The sequence below is a fragment of the Protomyctophum bolini genome (genome assembly GCF_963924005.1).
Source record: "Protomyctophum bolini genome assembly, chromosome: 4".
In the NCBI taxonomy this organism is placed as follows: Eukaryota; Metazoa; Chordata; class Actinopteri; order Myctophiformes; family Myctophidae; genus Protomyctophum; species Protomyctophum bolini.
The window spans coordinates 27389484-27407170 of NC_137865.1; the positions used below are offsets into that span (position 1 = coordinate 27389484).

Here is a 17687-nt window from a genome sequence, read left to right on the forward strand (position 1 = left end):
ACATGCGACCGTAGAGTTATTGGGTGATTGAGTGCATACATACGTTCTTGATCATTGCCCGTGTGAAACTTCAGATCAATTGCTGAAAGCACTAAGGAGAAAAACCTGGTCACACAGAAAGACTTGGTTTGCAGAATTATAGGAGGATGTTACGTTTACACATTTGAATTCAGCATGCACAGTCAAGCACTACAACCTAGAGTAGACCATTTATATAACAGAAAAAGACTCGCTCACCGTATAGAAAATAGAAGTAAAACTCCTTGGACTGAGACTAAAGAAAATATTTTGTCTTTTATTTTATCATGCTCATAAAGTGCTCTGTGGAAGTGCAATTAAAAAGCAAAGGTTTCGGTCCTAAGACCTTCATCAGTGCTATCATAGCACTGACAAAGGTCTTAGGACTGAAACGTTTGCTTTTTAATCAGTGCTATCATAGCACTGACGAAGGTCTTAGGACCTAAACGTTTGCTTTTTAATTGCACTTTGAGCACAGAGCACTTTATGAGCATGATAAAATAAAATAAAAAATATTTTCTTAAGTCTCAGTCCAAGGAGTTTTACTTCTATTTTCTATACGGTGAGCGAGTCTTTTTCTGTCAAAGTTTCCCTTACATTTCATTTTGTACAGTGTACAGTTTGTGGACCATGGTGACATTGATCAATTCTTAATAAAAAAGGCTTCTAATTTATTATTTATGCCCCAAAATCTATAAATCTCACACCGGCCAGGTTCCACAAGGTGCCCTTTTTTCACTTGAGCACCTGCCCCTCTAAATGTCTGTGCACGCCACTGCAATTTAGCCACCAATTACCTTGACCTACAACATGGCCCCAGTTGGCCGGGGGAGAAACAAAAACTATACAAATATAAACACTACAAGTGCTGTAACATTCATGTCTGAATTAAAGTGCATATGTTTGTCTATAATGTCAAGCCAAGCAATGCCCAATCGTTTTTAGCTTCAGCTTATCTGAAGATGACATCATTAAGGGTATAAGAGACTGAAACGTGAAATATAATGTTAAATGTTGGGATTTTCAAAGGACTGTTGAATTGTCTTTTTCATCCACTCATTACGCCTAGCTGCACGTCCTGCTTTCTTCTTCTTGTTGTTCTTCTTTTTGTTTCCTGCTTTAGAATTGCCTTGTGGTGGTTGTCCTCCTTGCTTGTTGGATGGTGTTGGCCTGCCCTTCTGGGTCTGTAAAAAGAGTTAGAAAATAAAGTTAAAATTACTTATTTGAAATCTCTAGTATACACTTCAGTCACTACTACTGTAAGTATTAACCACATGAACCATAGCATAATAGGCGAACATTTCACAAAAATAGCACAACATGCATTGTGGGGGGAAAGAAATGAGGGAAATAGGGTTTAAAGAGATTAACACCAGAGGTGAAGATAGGCCAGATCATGACAACCAAACGCAACTGATCTAATCCTGACCTACGTTTTCTGAAAAACAAATGTTCCCAAAATGTGGTGCGCGGGCTCCATGAAAAGGCTAATGGTGGTGCTATGGTGTTATTTAAAATATTTTAACATATTATGCCAATATATGGCAAGCATATGCAGAATATAGCATATGCTGCATATATGCCATATTCAGGTTCAAATATGTGCATATCTGGATAAATAGGAAATGTATGTCTCTATATAGCTTATGAAATTAATATTTCCATGTGGGGGTGTGCATCAGCTAGGTTAGGAGGTAACAGTAGATGGCCAAAAAGAAGAATAAAAGGAACCGCTGCTGTAGCAACAACTACCCCAAAAGGGATTCCCAGATTGAAAGGTATAGAGAAGGTATGCGAGTGGAAAATCGAGTGGAAAGGTGAGTTTAATATCGTTTAATGCATTTAATACATCTGTTTGGATGTATGGGCTGTCAAGGCCAGAAAGTTGTTTATTGCCACTCAGCAGGCGTTTCCGCATAACTTCAGAGTACGATGATGATGTCACATGCATACCCTCTATAGTTATTAGTTAGTTACGTATAGGGGTTAACGATCTATCTGGGTTAAAATGGCAGCATTTGTGAGGGATGTTGTGAGTTGCATGTGGTGACGTCTTTGGGGTGTGTTTGTTTATTATTTCAGACAGACCTCCACAGAATGTTTCACTGAGTAAAAAAATAACAAATAAAATAAAAATGAATGTTTGTGGTCTCCATTGTCCCTGCTGGCAGTAATGAGCTGACTGTGTGGTACACTGGTCCAGCCCATCTGAGAAGAAGTGAATGAATAGACACTTTGTGTTCCAATTCGAATCAACACTATATTATAGTATTTATTTACTGTGCATATTAGTATCTTTATAGTACAGTATATATTGGCAGTTAGTGTGAAATAGACTACTAGCGATTTGTACCAACATGAAGTGAACATGGGACATTGCACGAACAGATGTCATACGCGATAGTATAGCAAAAACAACATAAAAATATTTGTACCTTTTTCTGCTTATTTCTTGCTTTCAGATCCGTTTTTTAATTTCATTTTTCCTTCCACTCTGAATCTCACTAATCTCTGAATGTGTATTCAATTTTATAACATAACTTTTATATTTTCCATTCTATATTTTTGGATATTGTACTGTGTATGATGATGTTGTAATATGCATACATATTTGTTGCATATTAATGACTGATGAGCTATATTCAGGTCATATCCACCTAGGATATGACCTCAAACACTGATGATGAAGGCCAGAAGGGCTGAAACACGTTTGTATCAAAATGTGAAATCCATTGAAGATACTTGAAGACTGTTTTAATATTGAGGTTTCAAGTCTTTTAAGGATCATCATAGACCAGGAACGTACCATATGGTCTGGTCTCGGGGGGAAGGTGCAGGGAACACGGCCGTGCTTCTGGTGAAAGGGCAGGACCACAGTTGGGTCGACAGCTATCCAGGGCACGGGGCCACAGGCAGGGGGCGGGGGCACAGTGCGGAGGTCCGTGCACTGGCTCTCCTTTCCGTTTGCTGCTTTCAATATGGTCACAAAGGGATCGCCACCCTTGTGCCTGATCAGGTACCGTCCCTCCTCTAACCTGTGTGGAGCACACGCACAGAGTTCAGAGGCATCCCTTCCCATTGCCTTCAGTTTGAGTTTCATGCTGAAGGAATGCAGCGGCACAGTGAGGAATGCAGGCGAGCAGACCCTTAAAGCAGCAGGTATCATTTCTATTGTGTGACTGAAAAGCATATTGTACTGTATAATACCTCTGTCTAAAGCAAACAGTAACACACACACACACACACACACACACACACACACACACACGTGTGACGAAATTTGGCCTGCGGCTGTCTGACAACACTGTGATGCAATAACATTCATGTAAAGAGAGCGTGATGGCAGATGTGCAAAGGTATTAATTGATTGCATGGTTCTTGTCTGGGTTTTGTAAATATTAAGTAGTTCCGGCCACTCATTCTAAATAAATTAATCCACAAAACGAGTGTAATTTGTATTGTTGACCTATTTCTACCATATAGCGCAACTTTCGTTCAACTTTGACCAAGGACAAAGTTTGTCATACGGAACTATGGTTTTGTGCAGGTGCTGGCGTAGTGATACTGGACACAAAAACTAGTTCCATGTGACAGAAAGGTCAAAGTTTAGACATACTATTGGTCCGACTGCCATTAGACCGACAACCTAACCTAACCCTAACCACAAGTATGGAGCAGCGCATGTGCGACCGTTGTTTTCACATGTCGGTCCATTGGTGTCTAATCTGCGTGTGCATCCCTCCCTCAAAAGGTTTGAATCCATGACCTCTACTACACCAAGGTCATGTGCCACCCTTTCATTAAGCCCCACGCTCAACAGTACACAGTCAAGAGACTACCCACCACACCCCTACTTACAAAATCATCTTTTTCAGTAAGTGATGCAGAATGTTCAGCTGTTTAGCATGTCTGTGGGTGGGAAAGAAAAGTAAGCAGGTTACAATAAATGTGTCTCAACACTCAACAGTCATCCATATTACATCACAACATAGATTCACACAAGAAAGAGAATACTAGAAATACCACATCGCAGTAATATGCATCGAGGCAGCCATTTGCTGTTTACATGTGTCTGTGCAGACTCAGATAAGCACAACAATCGTTCAAATCTGGAAACAAGGACCAAAATTCGACTGTACCTCTTGGGTCATTCTTTAGACAAAACTTTGTGCTAGTATGGTTGAATGAAGTTTCTTAGCCTTTCCAGAGGCATTTATCTGCTAGCAAGATCATTAATATTGGACAATTGTACACCAAGTTGCTCCAAAAAAACGTATTAACGGGTGGCCATCTTGGAAATGTGGCAGCCACCTTGATTTTTTTGTGACTAATGGGTTTTACCTGAAGAACAATCCCTAAGAAGTCTTCGTGAAAAGTTTGGTACTTGTTTCCATTTGTGAACGATTATAATGGAAAAATGCAATTAGCTGCTACACTATAATACAGTATACTGTATGTAGTAAAGACAATGAAGGAATTTAATTACCATGGTTCTTTTTGATCCCACGATTTTGTAACCCATTTTTCACCCTGTGTCAATTATCTAATGTGATTCTGGGCTCTACACACCCTCCGCCAACCTAGTCCCCATGGGGGACATGGGGAGAGCAACAGACTTGAACTCATGCTTCCTTCATGCCTGAGTGTCCAAGTTGCTCCTTTACACCTGACGGGAAGTTTCCCTTGTCGGATGTAGCGTGTGGAAGGAACACGTTATTCCAACCAGTTCCTTTCCCCTCCATCAGGCGCCCCGGCTGGCCAGGCAGGGGGAGGCAGTTTAGAGACCAGGATTACTATATGTTTTTTGTGAGGGACACGGGGAGAACATGCAAACTCCACACAGAAAGGCCCTTTCGCCAACCCCGCCTCGGCTCTCAATATGGGCAAAGATGACACGGAGGAGGAAACACTCCGCCAGCGCCCACAGCGTCCCGAGCGGGAATCGAACCCAGGACCTTCTAGCTGTGAGGCGACAGCACTACCGACTGTGCCACCGTGCCCCCGAACAGGTACTTCTAATCAGTTGATCCTTGAGTCCAAGTGGATGATTTGTGCCAAATGTCACTCAATTCCCCCACAAAAGGTGCACCATTCTGTCCTATTGATTTAGATGTGGGTTTTGTAGCAGTAATCCTCAACACATCTGGACAGAGGGTACTCACTTGTAATCAATCTGATTTTCAGGTAGCTTTCTCAGCAGGGCTACTTTTGATGTGTGCGCATTGATGTGAGCTTGAGACACAGAGAGACAGATCATCAGTCAGACAGAGAGATGTGCATCGAGAAAAGAACAAGCTCTAATGAGCCTGTACATCAAACATGTCACACCCTCATCGCCGGTGACAAGGCCACGGAGGTGATTAGCCTGTCATGATTTACAAAAGATGTTAGGATCTTAGGATGTAAGAAATGCTAGCGCTTCCTTATATAACCTCCCACCCAACCCTGTACCAGATTGTTATGGGAACAGTGTCTTCATTCAAACACATATTGCTATTGGGTCTGAAATTTCAGAGCCAAACATATCGTTGGTGTCGGGCAGAAAACTCCTACAGTATCTCTCCATATTCTAACTATTTGTGTTGTTTTTTTGTTTTTTTTTCCGTAAATCAACGCCCTACTTGATCATTCGACAGCATCACAGAAAGCATCAAAATGTTGAAATGTTGAAAAGTAACAGTTTTGGAGATATGAGGTTTCCACCAGACAGAGACGATATACAATACATACAAGAACTGCCTCGTGATAAACCATATGACTAACGCTAAGCAAAAAAGGAAGCCTGACTAACGTCTAAATAGACCCAGGATTACACAAAGGAGATGTACGTGTTGTAACAAGGTGAGTGATCTCATCAAAGTGTATGACAAAGTATGACTATGTTCCTGTCAAATCCTATCACGTTCATTGATTTGGGCCACATAACATTGTTTAGAGATGATGCCCTTTGCCCTACTCTCAGCATTTAACATCTGATAGAGGCACAGTGTTGGTTAGGGCAGTGGTTCTAAAAGTGTGGTCCAGGGACCCCCAGCGGTCTTTAGAGCATGATAAATAGATTATTTCTGTTCTCTTTCATTCAATGATTAAAAAAGTAGGGAGTTCAACCTTTCTTGTGGTTCTAATTGGATCGTCTCTTAAAAGATTCAAGGTTCTCAGTAATGGGGTTTCTGTCAAATCTGCACCAGCTTCCAGTTAGCCCCACTTTCGTTTTTGCACAGTTAGTGTAGGGAGGACAGAACCATTACAATGAGAATCCATCTTTTCTCGATTAGACTACTGTAATGCCCTCCTCTCAGGCCTGCCAAAGAAATCAACGGACAGACTCCAACTTGTTCAAAATGCGGCTGCTAGAGTGTTAACTAGAACAAAAATGAGAGAACACATCACCCCAGTTCTATCATCACTGCATTGGCTCCCAGTGTTTTTTTTAATTATTTTACTTGTTTATAAATCCCTAAATGGTCTTGCACCTCTGTACCTCCGTGACTGCCTACCTAGATATGTCCCTAACCGCCCCCTCAGGTCCTAGGCTCCAATGCTGGCCTACTTGAAGTGCCTAAAAGAATTTGTTCTTTGCCATTGTTCTGTCATTTTAACTACTTGTGTTTTATTGTATTCTATTTTTGTGTCCTGCCCTGTGAAGCACTTTGAGCTGCATTTATATATGAAAGGTCCTATACAAATAAAGTTTATTATTATTATTGCTCAGAATCAAAAACCAGTGTAATTTGTGGAGCCTAGACTAGATAGAGTATAGAGCAAACTATTTGTATTGTAATTGTAATTATAGAAGCAAATACAAAACACATCACAGCAGAATTAATCTTTCATGCATTATAAAACCCATGTACCACTTGGAAACTATTATTTATTATCTATTTTTTCTATTTTTTTCCTTGTTTCTTCATTGTTGTTTTTATGTAAGTAACTGTCTTGTATGTAAGTCTGCTGTGTTGTCCTTGTGTCTATGTAAAGAAAACCCTCAAAATAAATAATATATATATAAAAAAAAAATAATAATAATCTTCCCACCTCAAGCCAATATGAACACTTGTGTAAAAAAGTGTAGTACAGGATTCCTGTATAGATGAATTACTGAACACAAGGTTACGGATGTTAAGCTTTAACCACCTAAACAGACTGGATGGAAAATATGAAATGCAAAGTGAGGTAGACAGTCTAAGGCGTGCCTCCAACAAACAGAAGCTCTGCTGGAATGCAGTATATGAAATGGCCTAGGAGCTAGAAGCCTACAATCTAGGATAACACTTCCTATCCTCACCTGTGTACAAAATAGTGCTTTCCCTTAAGCCACACCCACACTGTAACAAATCCAAACGGGAAAGACTGTTTAAAAATAGAAGAGTGAAAAACGGTTTCCCTCAGAACCCTGAGCAAGAGATAAGAAACATAACATCAAATCCATTCGGCTCAAAAGCCACTGAAGCTGAAAACAATACTTAACCAAGCTCTGCACAGTGCACACTCCATTCTTTGTTATGCCTCCGTAACCAAAAATGTCTGTAGTTATGGCAACAGGACAAACTAAATCAGCAAACAGTCATGTGGGATGATGAGTCATCTCATGACTACTTCACTGGTCTGTGGGAGCATACGCTCTAATCATCTCTGCTGTGAAGGAGGGCTGCTCTCAAAGAGCAAATGCTCATTCATAAACCACATACATGTTTGTACTGCTGATTTTCTTGGCATTTGTTAGGAAAAATGAGAGGACAAAGGCGTGGTTCCAAATCCCAGTAGTGCGCATTTAACAATTTGGGGGAACCGTTTCGTGCCTTTGGTTGGTCTGGTCTGTGGACATAAAAAAAGACAGGGCTGATGATGGTGATTCCTTTTACCTATGTAGCATACAGTGCTGGAGTGCAGCAGTGTCTCTACCCATTGCTGGCAGCACTCGCTGCGGGTGACACACTCAACACCGTAGCACATCTGGTACTCCAACTTGGGGAGCACATGGACTGGTACATACTGTTAGGGGATAGGACAAAGGTTACAAAGCAAAAATAAACATGTTATTACTATGATGAAAACAAGTAAAAAACATTGTGTTAAACATGACCATATCATAAAAAAGAAAGAATATGTGAACATTTCGTGATGCTCAGATAAATATAACACCCATATAAAATATTAGAAATTACTTTAAGATTGTACTCATTTAATAAAGAGTTTGCCGGGCCATACCGTTAGTTAAATATGGTATATTGGCACAATAGATGGTAGAACCTCTTACCGAGTTGGAGCCGTCCCCTACCCTCCTGGTATGGGTGAAGCTCACAGAACTGCGCACCATAAGCAGCACATCTTGCAGACTGTACAGATTGTACAGTAAATTGCCCTGTTCTGGAGCCTCGTAATCCTGTGCATCCTCTGCACTCGCCTGCAATTCCTGGGAAAGGATTTCTGGAGGAGTAGGACAGGTCATATTAGCTCAACGCTATAGTGTCGTAACATAAGACAGATAATATCTTAAAATCAGAAGATATCAGAAAATGCCATGTTGACACTAACTCTTATGTTCTACAGCAATGAGGTCAACAGAAGCTGCAGGTCCGCCGCGCGCAGCAGCGTAACAGGTCTCGCCATCCTGGCTCTGGGTGCTCTCTAGATATGAAGACACACAGGTCTTGACCAGGGAGGTTGGGTGGGTGTAGCTTGGGGCTCCAGCGGCTCGTAGGGGTGAACAGGCTTCCGACAATGCGGCAGTAGGTTTGGTCGGGTCCTTGGCAGCTTTCAGCATGGCTGTCTGCATGCGTAGGAGCTGTCCTAGCTGGTCCCCAGGGACCACCTTGGCTCTTTTACCGACTCGTTTCCGCATAGGTACATTTTGGGGAGACTGGGGATCTGCAGGGACACATTCAACAGAGTGAGGGGTTGGGTAGGCGGTCGCAGTCTCAGATCCCGTGGGTTGTGTTGTGGGTGGAGACGAGGGGTCGTCAATGATCAGCTTCTCATCATCCGATTCTTCTTGACTGTTCTGGACCTGTCTCACCTGTGTGACCTTTGGCTCAGATATTTGTGAGGCACTGGGTTCAACGCAGTCTGGCTGAGAAGTCTCGTTCAGGCAATCTCCTGTGCGGGACAATGAGGAACTGACCTCGTCTAGTGGACAAGTTGTGGTGTTTTTAGCAGCAAGACGCATACTGGACCTCATAGTTTTCCTTGTCTGTGGAGAAGTGTTTGGACTTGGAACGGCTACATGCTCGTCACTGTCAGTCTTCAGCCTTTTCACAGTCGGTTTTGCAGTTGTTGCCTCTCCGAACGTCTCCAGGTCAGTGAGATCCACCTCAAAGTCAAGGCCAGTCTCTTCAAATGACACTAAACTTCTCTGGGAGATCTCCTGTTTTAAACATTCAAAGATATCAGTATTTGTGTTTAAATCACAGATGTCAGTTAATGCTATTGGTTGCAGGATGTGAGCATACCGGTGTGTGTTTATTCCTGGCATCAGTGACCTCCGTCATCACATTGTAAGCATGTGTTTGGCCAGCTTTGCTGATGGAGAGCTTCAGACTCTCCTCGTGGAAAATATGGCTCCTCTCTCTCACAGTGACCTCGGTTCTCATCAGGGGAGAGTCTATGTACACAGTCTTCCTGCCTGGTGATGAGAGTCATATTAGAAATGTGAACATGGGAAATGGTGCCACCATGTGTTCAATTGATTAATAATAAATATTTAAATTTAAAGAAATGACATAGGACCTCTTTCCCCCTTGAATAAATATGCGTCTGGTGATAGTATTCAACATGTATTCAATTTCAATCCGTGATTAGAAATCAACTTCAAATATCTCATGACTAGCAGTGGAGTAAATGTAAAAATATCATAAGTTGCAAGCATAATAAAGCTCTTGTAATTTAACACAATATGATCCTTTTTGTGACAAATTAAAAATCCCTCTATTTTCATAATTAAATTTTTATCCCATGATTTTTTCGGACTGACTGACCTCATGCTTCCTTCAATGCATGAGGAGTCCAAGACGCATCTTTTCACCTGACAAGGGGGAGTTACCCTGGTTGGATGTAGCGTGTGGAAGCCAAGGAACACGTTATTCGAACCTGTTCCTTTCCCCTCCAGCTGGCCAGGGGTAGGCCACATAGAGACCAGGATTACTGCATGATTTGTGTGGGGTTCTCAACTGGCTGGGGACCCCTGGAAATGCTTTGGCCATGTCTCATGACCCCCCTTTCTGTGTGGAGTTTGCATGTTCTCCCCGTGTGAGGGTAGGTACCCTCACAAAAACATGCAGTAATCCTGGTCTCTAAACTGCCTCCCCCTGGCCAGCCGGGGCGCCTGATGGAGGGGAAAGGAACTGGTTGGAATAACGTGTTCCTTCCATGCGCTACGTCCAACCAGGGAAAGGAGCGACTTGGACACTCATGCATGAAGGAACCATGAGTTCAAGTCCGTTGCTCTCCCCAAGTTGGCAGAGAGCCCAGGATCACATTAGATAATTGACACAGGGGTGAAAAATGGGTTACAAAATCGTGGGATAAAAATTATAAATAAACACTGTTGAGGCAACAGGAGCTAGCTGCTCATGCCACATGTGCACCAATCTGAGAACCCATCATCAGAAAAACAGTGCCCTCTTTTCCTTTGACGTAGTCAACAGTCTGTCTACATGTGCACAGTTGTATAAAGAAAAGTGAGGCTTTGATCTTCTTCATTTTTGATACAATTATATGTGGCTCCAGTGTGTCAGATCATGACAACATTCTATGCATATATTGTACCTTTTCCTGGGTTTAGTTTGACAGAAACCGGCAGCTCCCATGGATCAGAGAACTCATCGCCAAAGTTGTCCAGCAGCCTGACGAGGGCATCTCGTGTCAGGCATACATGCGGTTCATAATGGGCACATAGATTCTCTGCATTTCTGTCCCGGCTGACGGACTGTAGAATGTAACACATCAGGTTACTAATCTTATTACCGTTTACTTTTTTGATTAATTCAATAATCGAGAAGCAAGTTGTTTTAAATAAAGAAAGAAAATCTACTTAAACTGTATTTTAATTAACTAAATTAACTGATTTACAAACACCGCCCACATGAGTTTGTATTCCCTATTAATTTCACTATTTTGGAAATGTTCACCTAATGAAATAAGCCAAATGAGGATACATTATTAATCAACTATTGTATTCGAATAGTTCGGTTCACTTCACCCATTTTCATATAATTGGACCTCACTAATGTTAATGTGTGTCTCAGAGGGAAAGGTGTGGACAGTTCAGAAACATGCCTACCAAGTACCAGTGACATCATCGGTAGGCAGGGGTTGGTCATTTCAAACAAGATTTACATTTATTTATTTTAATTAACACGAGAATAATGGCTTCTATTTCAGAATGCTAACTTTAAAGGGAGAGAAAGGCTGTAGTGTGGAATCCTAATTGTCAATTGTCTACTGTTGAAAGAAATGTATAATATAATGAGCATTATTGAGGATTATTCCAAGCTAATAGACAATACATCCTTTTATTTTATTCTTTTTTTAAAGAAGAAAAAAGTTTGACATCTTGTTTGAAAAGACCAAACCTGCTTACCGATGATGTCACTGTTAGGCAGGTTTGTGAACTGTCCACAGCCTGAGACAGATATGGTTCCATCTTATAATGAGCATTAGTGAGACAAATATGAAGTTAGAAAATGGGTGAAGTGGTCCTTTAACTTTAACACACAAAACCAAAGGTTGCTCTCCAACATTTCTACACAATGTCTCAGTGTAGTTAGGTATAAGGTCTTTAATTAAGCCATATTTTATACTTTGTATAATGGTGTTGCATAAAAGTAACAAAATGTGATGTGTTACAAGCTTGTAGATCGATATTTTAAAATATATATTTTGGAGTTTAGAATTAGAATTTAGAATTAGAATTAAACAGAATAGTTTTTATTTATTTTTGTATTTTTATAGGGAAGCCAGATGAAAGTGGTGAAGAATAACTACTACACACTACAATGTGCAATACTGCAGATTCATATCACTAGTTGGTGTCTGTTATACATGAGCGCCCTCTGGAGGCTATTTGTGAAAACTGCAAATGCTGCAACAGAGTTCTAAAAGGCCTCAGGTCATGAATCCCGTCCTAACTGTAAAACTCTACATCTGTGTGGCTTACTTTGTAAGGGTAATTAAAAAAGAAATACAGACAACTGCTTACAGCGTGGTTGTCCTTCGCTTTCTGAGATGGGGGATTCTCTGATGAAACACTCTCATAATCCGATGCAAGCTGTGCATCAGCAGGCACTATATTGTGGCTTGTAATATCCACTTTGCCCTGAAGAAATAAAAGGGGAGCAAATATGGAAATGAGAAAATGCACCAACATCAAGATAATCTAGAATTCAACACAAGTTCAAATGACAGAAAGCTGGCCAATGCAATATAGAAAATGGCACAAGGACAAAAGTGATATGATAGAACCGAGAACTATTGTGTTACTGTTATACACATGGTATAGTAGTAGTAGTAGTACATTACCAGTGCTAGCAGCCGTTTTTCAAAAGTCAGAGTGAGCCTTGGGTTGTAGGTTCCTCCTGTCAAACTGGTTGTCTCGTGGATCTGACTGAACTGTGGAAAGGTCCTTAAATACTCTAAACAACCGCTGAGGAACTCCTGGGGAACAAAACAGGGCTTTTGAGTTGACGCATTTGTGATACTAGAATACTGAAAACAAGAATTATGGGGCTTGTAGTACCAATACCTCTGAATATCGCAAAGCTCCCTGGGATATGAACTTGTAATAATCAGCACACACTCTTGCAACGTCTTGCAGGTACATTGTGAACTGGGCCTCTTCCTGTTTCACTCGCATCTTCAAACCCTGTAATTTAACAAAGGATTATTTCTGCACTGCAGTCTGCAATGAGAATAAGAAAGGGGAAAGAAATGATAAAACTGCATTATATAAGTCTCAAACTGTACATGTGGAGCCTTCATCTTCTTTGCCAGGATTCCGAGATATGTCTTCTGGTCATTGTAGGACAGGATGGACATACAAGGGTAAGGCAGCCTGGGTTCAGGAAACCTGTCATGAGGTTCATGCTTAACATCTTGAATGTTCTTGTTCTTCTTCTTGTTCTTCTTCTTCTTCTTGGTGTCACGTGCAGAGGCACTGTCACTATCACAGCTTTCCCAACATGCACCGTGTTCGTCCTTGACATGACCTTTGTCCTGGACCGTGACCCTTGAATGCTGTTCTTGGGAAGCGGGGCCTTCAGGCTTAGCACCCCGGGACTCCTCTTTCACTTCAACCGTCACTGTAGGAGGACTTAAACGTACAAATATATCAGTTTAATGAAAACGGTGCATACATCTACAATCTAATCTTTAAAAATGTATACAATTATTTAGAAAATGGCTGATTTTCAAAAAGCCAAAGTATAAATCTGTTTTGAATTAATCATCTAAAAGTAACAATTACTAACTAAATATTGTAGTAAAAGGTACAATATTGGCATATGAGGTAGAAGTACTAGAAAGTAATCTCTTGCACACCTAAAGAGGTGACAGGTGCATAGGAGAACACCATAGAGAAGACCTTCGTCAGGCTATTTTTAAGACGAAGGTCTTAGACCGACACGTATAGTGCGGGAGTTTTTTATTTCTCAGAAGTATAAAGTAACAAAATAAATAATGGAAATACTGAAGTTAAAACAAGCTCAAAATATTACAAGTGATTTTCTTTAACTTTTTTCCACACTGTACGTACCTTTGTGTGATGGCCCACAGTTCTGATATAGTAGGTGCAAGGGAATATTTGTCATAAACATCCCTTGTAAAGAATGTTGTTTCGGTGACTGGAGAAGAGTCTTCCCTAAAAGAACAAATAAACGGACAGGTGGGCACCAAGCAAGAGTGGGCAGACTGGGCAGTGGGCACCTCTGTGTTAAATTGGCTATTGGTATTTTCTCTCTCTGGGTCTGGGCACACCTAAATATTTCAATCAATCAATCAAACCTAAGATTCCATAAGTGAGCTAAGTGGGGCAACCGGGAAAGCAGCTTAGATTTTGCATTTGTAAGGTAAGAGTTACTTTGAGGCATGGATTTTCGCCCGCGGCAAGAAATAAGCAGTATGGTCACTTAGACTCTCGTAGAGAGTGATGACGTCAGAATCGAAAAAAACGATACGAGTCTAAATCTTGGGCTACCCCGAATGCCGCGTGGGTGGAGCTTCATTTCCATCCACCAGCTGTCTAAAAATCCGGAAGAGACCCCGGCAGACAGCTTCTTTTGGCCGCGCATGGAAGAGTTCAGGTGTGCCCAGGCTCTCTCTCTCCAGGGGCGGTTTTTACCGCTACGCAAACTACGCAGCTGCGTAGAGCCCCGACAGCTAGAGGGCAGAGGCCCCGAGAGCTCACCCTGAAAAATGTTTAATATCGCAGCCCCACCAGCCCGTTCCGTCACAGACTCGCAGTTGATTTTTCGCCTATTGCGGTCGGTTAGGGGGGCCCCCCCAGGGCCATGGCCCATGGCGTCGCTTCCTCAGCGTCACTTCTACATGATCCTCCCCCGTTAAGCGACGCCCGGTCGCAGCCGTCCGTCCCGTCGTGGGCTCCCCTGTTGGTCTTTGTCCCCCTATACTGCTGCTCAAACCTGGCCGTCAGAACGATTCAACGTGGAAATAATGTTGCAAAACAAAACAACAACAATCATACAGCCTAGACTGTCAGGAAAGGAATAGTACCTTGGCGCAAAACGTCATATTTACCCTGCTCTTCAATAACAAAAGTGTGTTCTTACATGATACACTATAACCAATTGAAATTACAACAAATAGGCTTCCTCTACCAATAAGGTGTTCAGTGAGTGTGTCATGCATATGTTCTCTGGTTGCATTTTCTGCTGCATCAGTTTGTTGTTCATTTGCGTTTGTACTAGTTTAGTTGAATGAGTGAGTCAGAGTGCAACTAAGAGCAACACCAATCATGAAACGAGTTTACCCCAGTGGATCTCAAAAAGACAAGAAAAAGAAAAAAGCTGAAATGCTCCGGGCTTCTTTACCCAAGCTAACAAGTTATTTCAAGCCAGCAGAAGAACCCAACCCAATTTTAGAGGAGAGAGAGCAAGAGGAAGTGTTGCACCAGGAGGCTAATGTAGACACTAACAATAACAATGAGGTTGGTTCTGAGGCTGCAACTACTAGTCGATCGACTACAAGTGAGTTTGCTGCTACTAGGGCTGCTACTAGTATCAGTGATGATGATGATGATGATGATGAAGAGTTGAAGACGATGATGATGATGATGGTGGTACTACTGGGGCCCCAGTAGTACCCCATCATCATCATCACCGGCTAGTACCAGTGAGGCTGCTGCTGCAACTAGGGCTGTTAATATTATTACTAGTGACAGTAACAGTGACAGTGATAATGATGATATTGAAGATGGAATTGAAGATGAGGAGCCAGAGGAGGAGCAATCTGATTCTGAAGCACCTGCAGTGCCAGTGAATGACATCATAACTGATGACCCAGCTCTTTGGCCAGGACAGCTGAGTGATAGGGAGCGGTGTGACATTGTCATTAAAGGTCCTGTCCAGGTGAAAGTTTTCCCCCAAAACAATTACAATTCCACACATGCAAACATGATCCGCTTTAATTACTACAGTCTATAATGTAGGCCTACTAGTTTTTTTTTTATGTCTAATGTATTTGCATTTAAATTCCTAAATTTAACATAAGAAGTAAGAACATATAAATGTATTTGTATTTCCACGCGCTACGTCCAACCAGGGAAACTCCCCCCTGTCAGGTGTAAAGGAGCAAATTGGACACTCAGGCATGAAGGAAGCTAGCCCCACAAGCAGAACCCAAATGTAGTAAAGTTTCTGACACTTTGATTACTTTACCCATTGGGTCCTGGTTCACGCTGGGCTGCCGCCAGTTACGCACACACAAATACAATGTAAACACGCAAGGAGAAAAGATTCTGCGCGCTTTTACAATGTTTTTTCATGTGTTGACTTACAAATGTGCGAACTATAAGTACCTTACATACCATACCGACACATCTCCTGTGTCGCGGAAGCCGTTAAGTATTTTTAATCCATGATTGATTAAAAATGTCGCTTCTTCCTACCTTGTTTATTGACACCTCATTGTACTGCCTATCTGGCTAGCTAGTGGTGCTATAGCTATGACGGAGCAGATCAGAGGCAGGGACGTAGCCCGCAAAGCCAACCGCACATCGGGAGGCGGTACAATAAACGGTAAATAAACAAGAAGAAATCAAAGCGACATTTTTAATCAAACATGGATTAAAAATACTTAACGGCTTCCGCGACACAGGAGATATTCTCAGAGGTATGTCAGGTACTTATAGTTCGCACATTCGTTAGCCATAACAGGAAAAGAATTCGTGATAGCGCGCCGATCGACTAAACGATGAGTTTGTTTATATCCGCGTTCCAACAATCGCATTAGAAAATCTTATCATGACCAGGAACCCTACATAAAGCGACAATCAAATTTCATAAAAGCTTTATGTAGGGTTCCGAGAGGGGCTAGAAAGAAGCATGAGTTCAAGTCCGTTGCTCTCCCCTTGTCCCCCATATATGGGGACTAGGTTGGTGGAGGGTGTGTAGAGCCCAGGATCACATTAGATGATTGACACAGGGGTGAAAAATGGGTTACAAAATCGTGGGATAAAAATATATATAAAAAAAAAAAAGTATTTGAAATGAAATAAAACTTTTCAAGATTTCAATTCAGAAATAGCAAAAATAATTCAGAATTTCAATTTTAAAAAGAGCAAAAATAGCAGATCTACTAGATCAAAATTTTGATCTCAAAGTGCACCAGATTGAAGCATTTTCATGGCAAATTTACAGATTTTTCTGGACCCAGGGTGAGCTAGCGCCCCCCCGGACCCCCCGGGGCACTGCGTGGCAGTGCAGGGGGACCCCTGACAATGCTTTGCTTAGAGCCCCCTGTTTGCTAAATCAGGCACTGTCTCTCTCTCAACAGTTTAAGTACAGTCAGGACTAAGGACACAGTGTACCGATAACAGTATCGTACTTTAGTTCTGTGCTAATTCAGCTAAACTAGATCGTAGGTACTGTAGGTATCATTGCATCATGGTCAACACAGACAACACTAGCTCCGTTTGGGTTTGGAACCTCTATATCTACGCGGATGCGAAAAGCGTAGCAGCGTAGATATAGAGGTTCCAAACGGAGCTAGGTCAACACGCTCCTGTCGTAGATATAATTGTAATGTCCTTGCGCTCTTACCATACTAGATCCATTAAGAAAACTTTCAAACAATTGCTGTTGACATGACAGCCGACAGCATAACAAAAACGTTCAACATGCGACAATGTTTTGGTGCAACTCTAATTCAAATCCCCCCGGAAACAAGGTGCCATACTGCACAACGGTCCACACACACACCAAGCGTTCTCATCTTAACTGTGGGAATTTTTTTAAATACATAAAAATCATAATAATGTTAAATATGAAAACAAATTTTGGAATAGATGACTAATACCTATATTGATTAAATAAAGAAATTTATGTTATGCCATATCATGCTATCATGACCGAAAATAAATAAACTACTAGTCTACTTTAGTAGTTCTTCTTCGACTATGATGCTTAATGTAGCCTATGTGGCTCGTCATGGTCATACCA

General features: G+C 41.6%; 1 protein-coding gene across 2 annotated transcripts; it reads right to left on the reverse strand.

Annotated features, from left to right (window-relative positions):
* Positions 1-406: 406 nt before the first annotated feature.
* ice2 (interactor of little elongator complex ELL subunit 2) lies at positions 407-17338 on the reverse strand. Of its 2 annotated transcripts, XM_080761389.1 has the most exons (15): positions 17289-17338; positions 13766-13870; positions 12979-13324; positions 12758-12877; positions 12535-12669; positions 12215-12331; positions 10783-10942; positions 9468-9640; positions 8554-9382; positions 8276-8445; positions 7881-8010; positions 5181-5250; positions 3877-3927; positions 2825-3053; positions 407-1202 (listed from the first exon to the last, which is right to left on the reverse strand). In XM_080761389.1, the coding sequence occupies exons 1-15, from the start codon at positions 17300-17302 to the stop codon at positions 1026-1028; spliced, it is 2826 nt and encodes a 941-aa protein (XP_080617515.1). In that variant the 5' UTR covers positions 17303-17338; the 3' UTR covers positions 407-1025. The 2 variants fall into 2 exon arrangements, 1 of the variants encoding a protein (XP_080617515.1); XR_013963930.1 differs by lacking the exons at positions 407-1202; positions 2825-3053; positions 3877-3927 and having other exon boundaries at positions 7304-8010.
* Between the last annotated feature and the right edge of the window lie 349 nt (positions 17339-17687).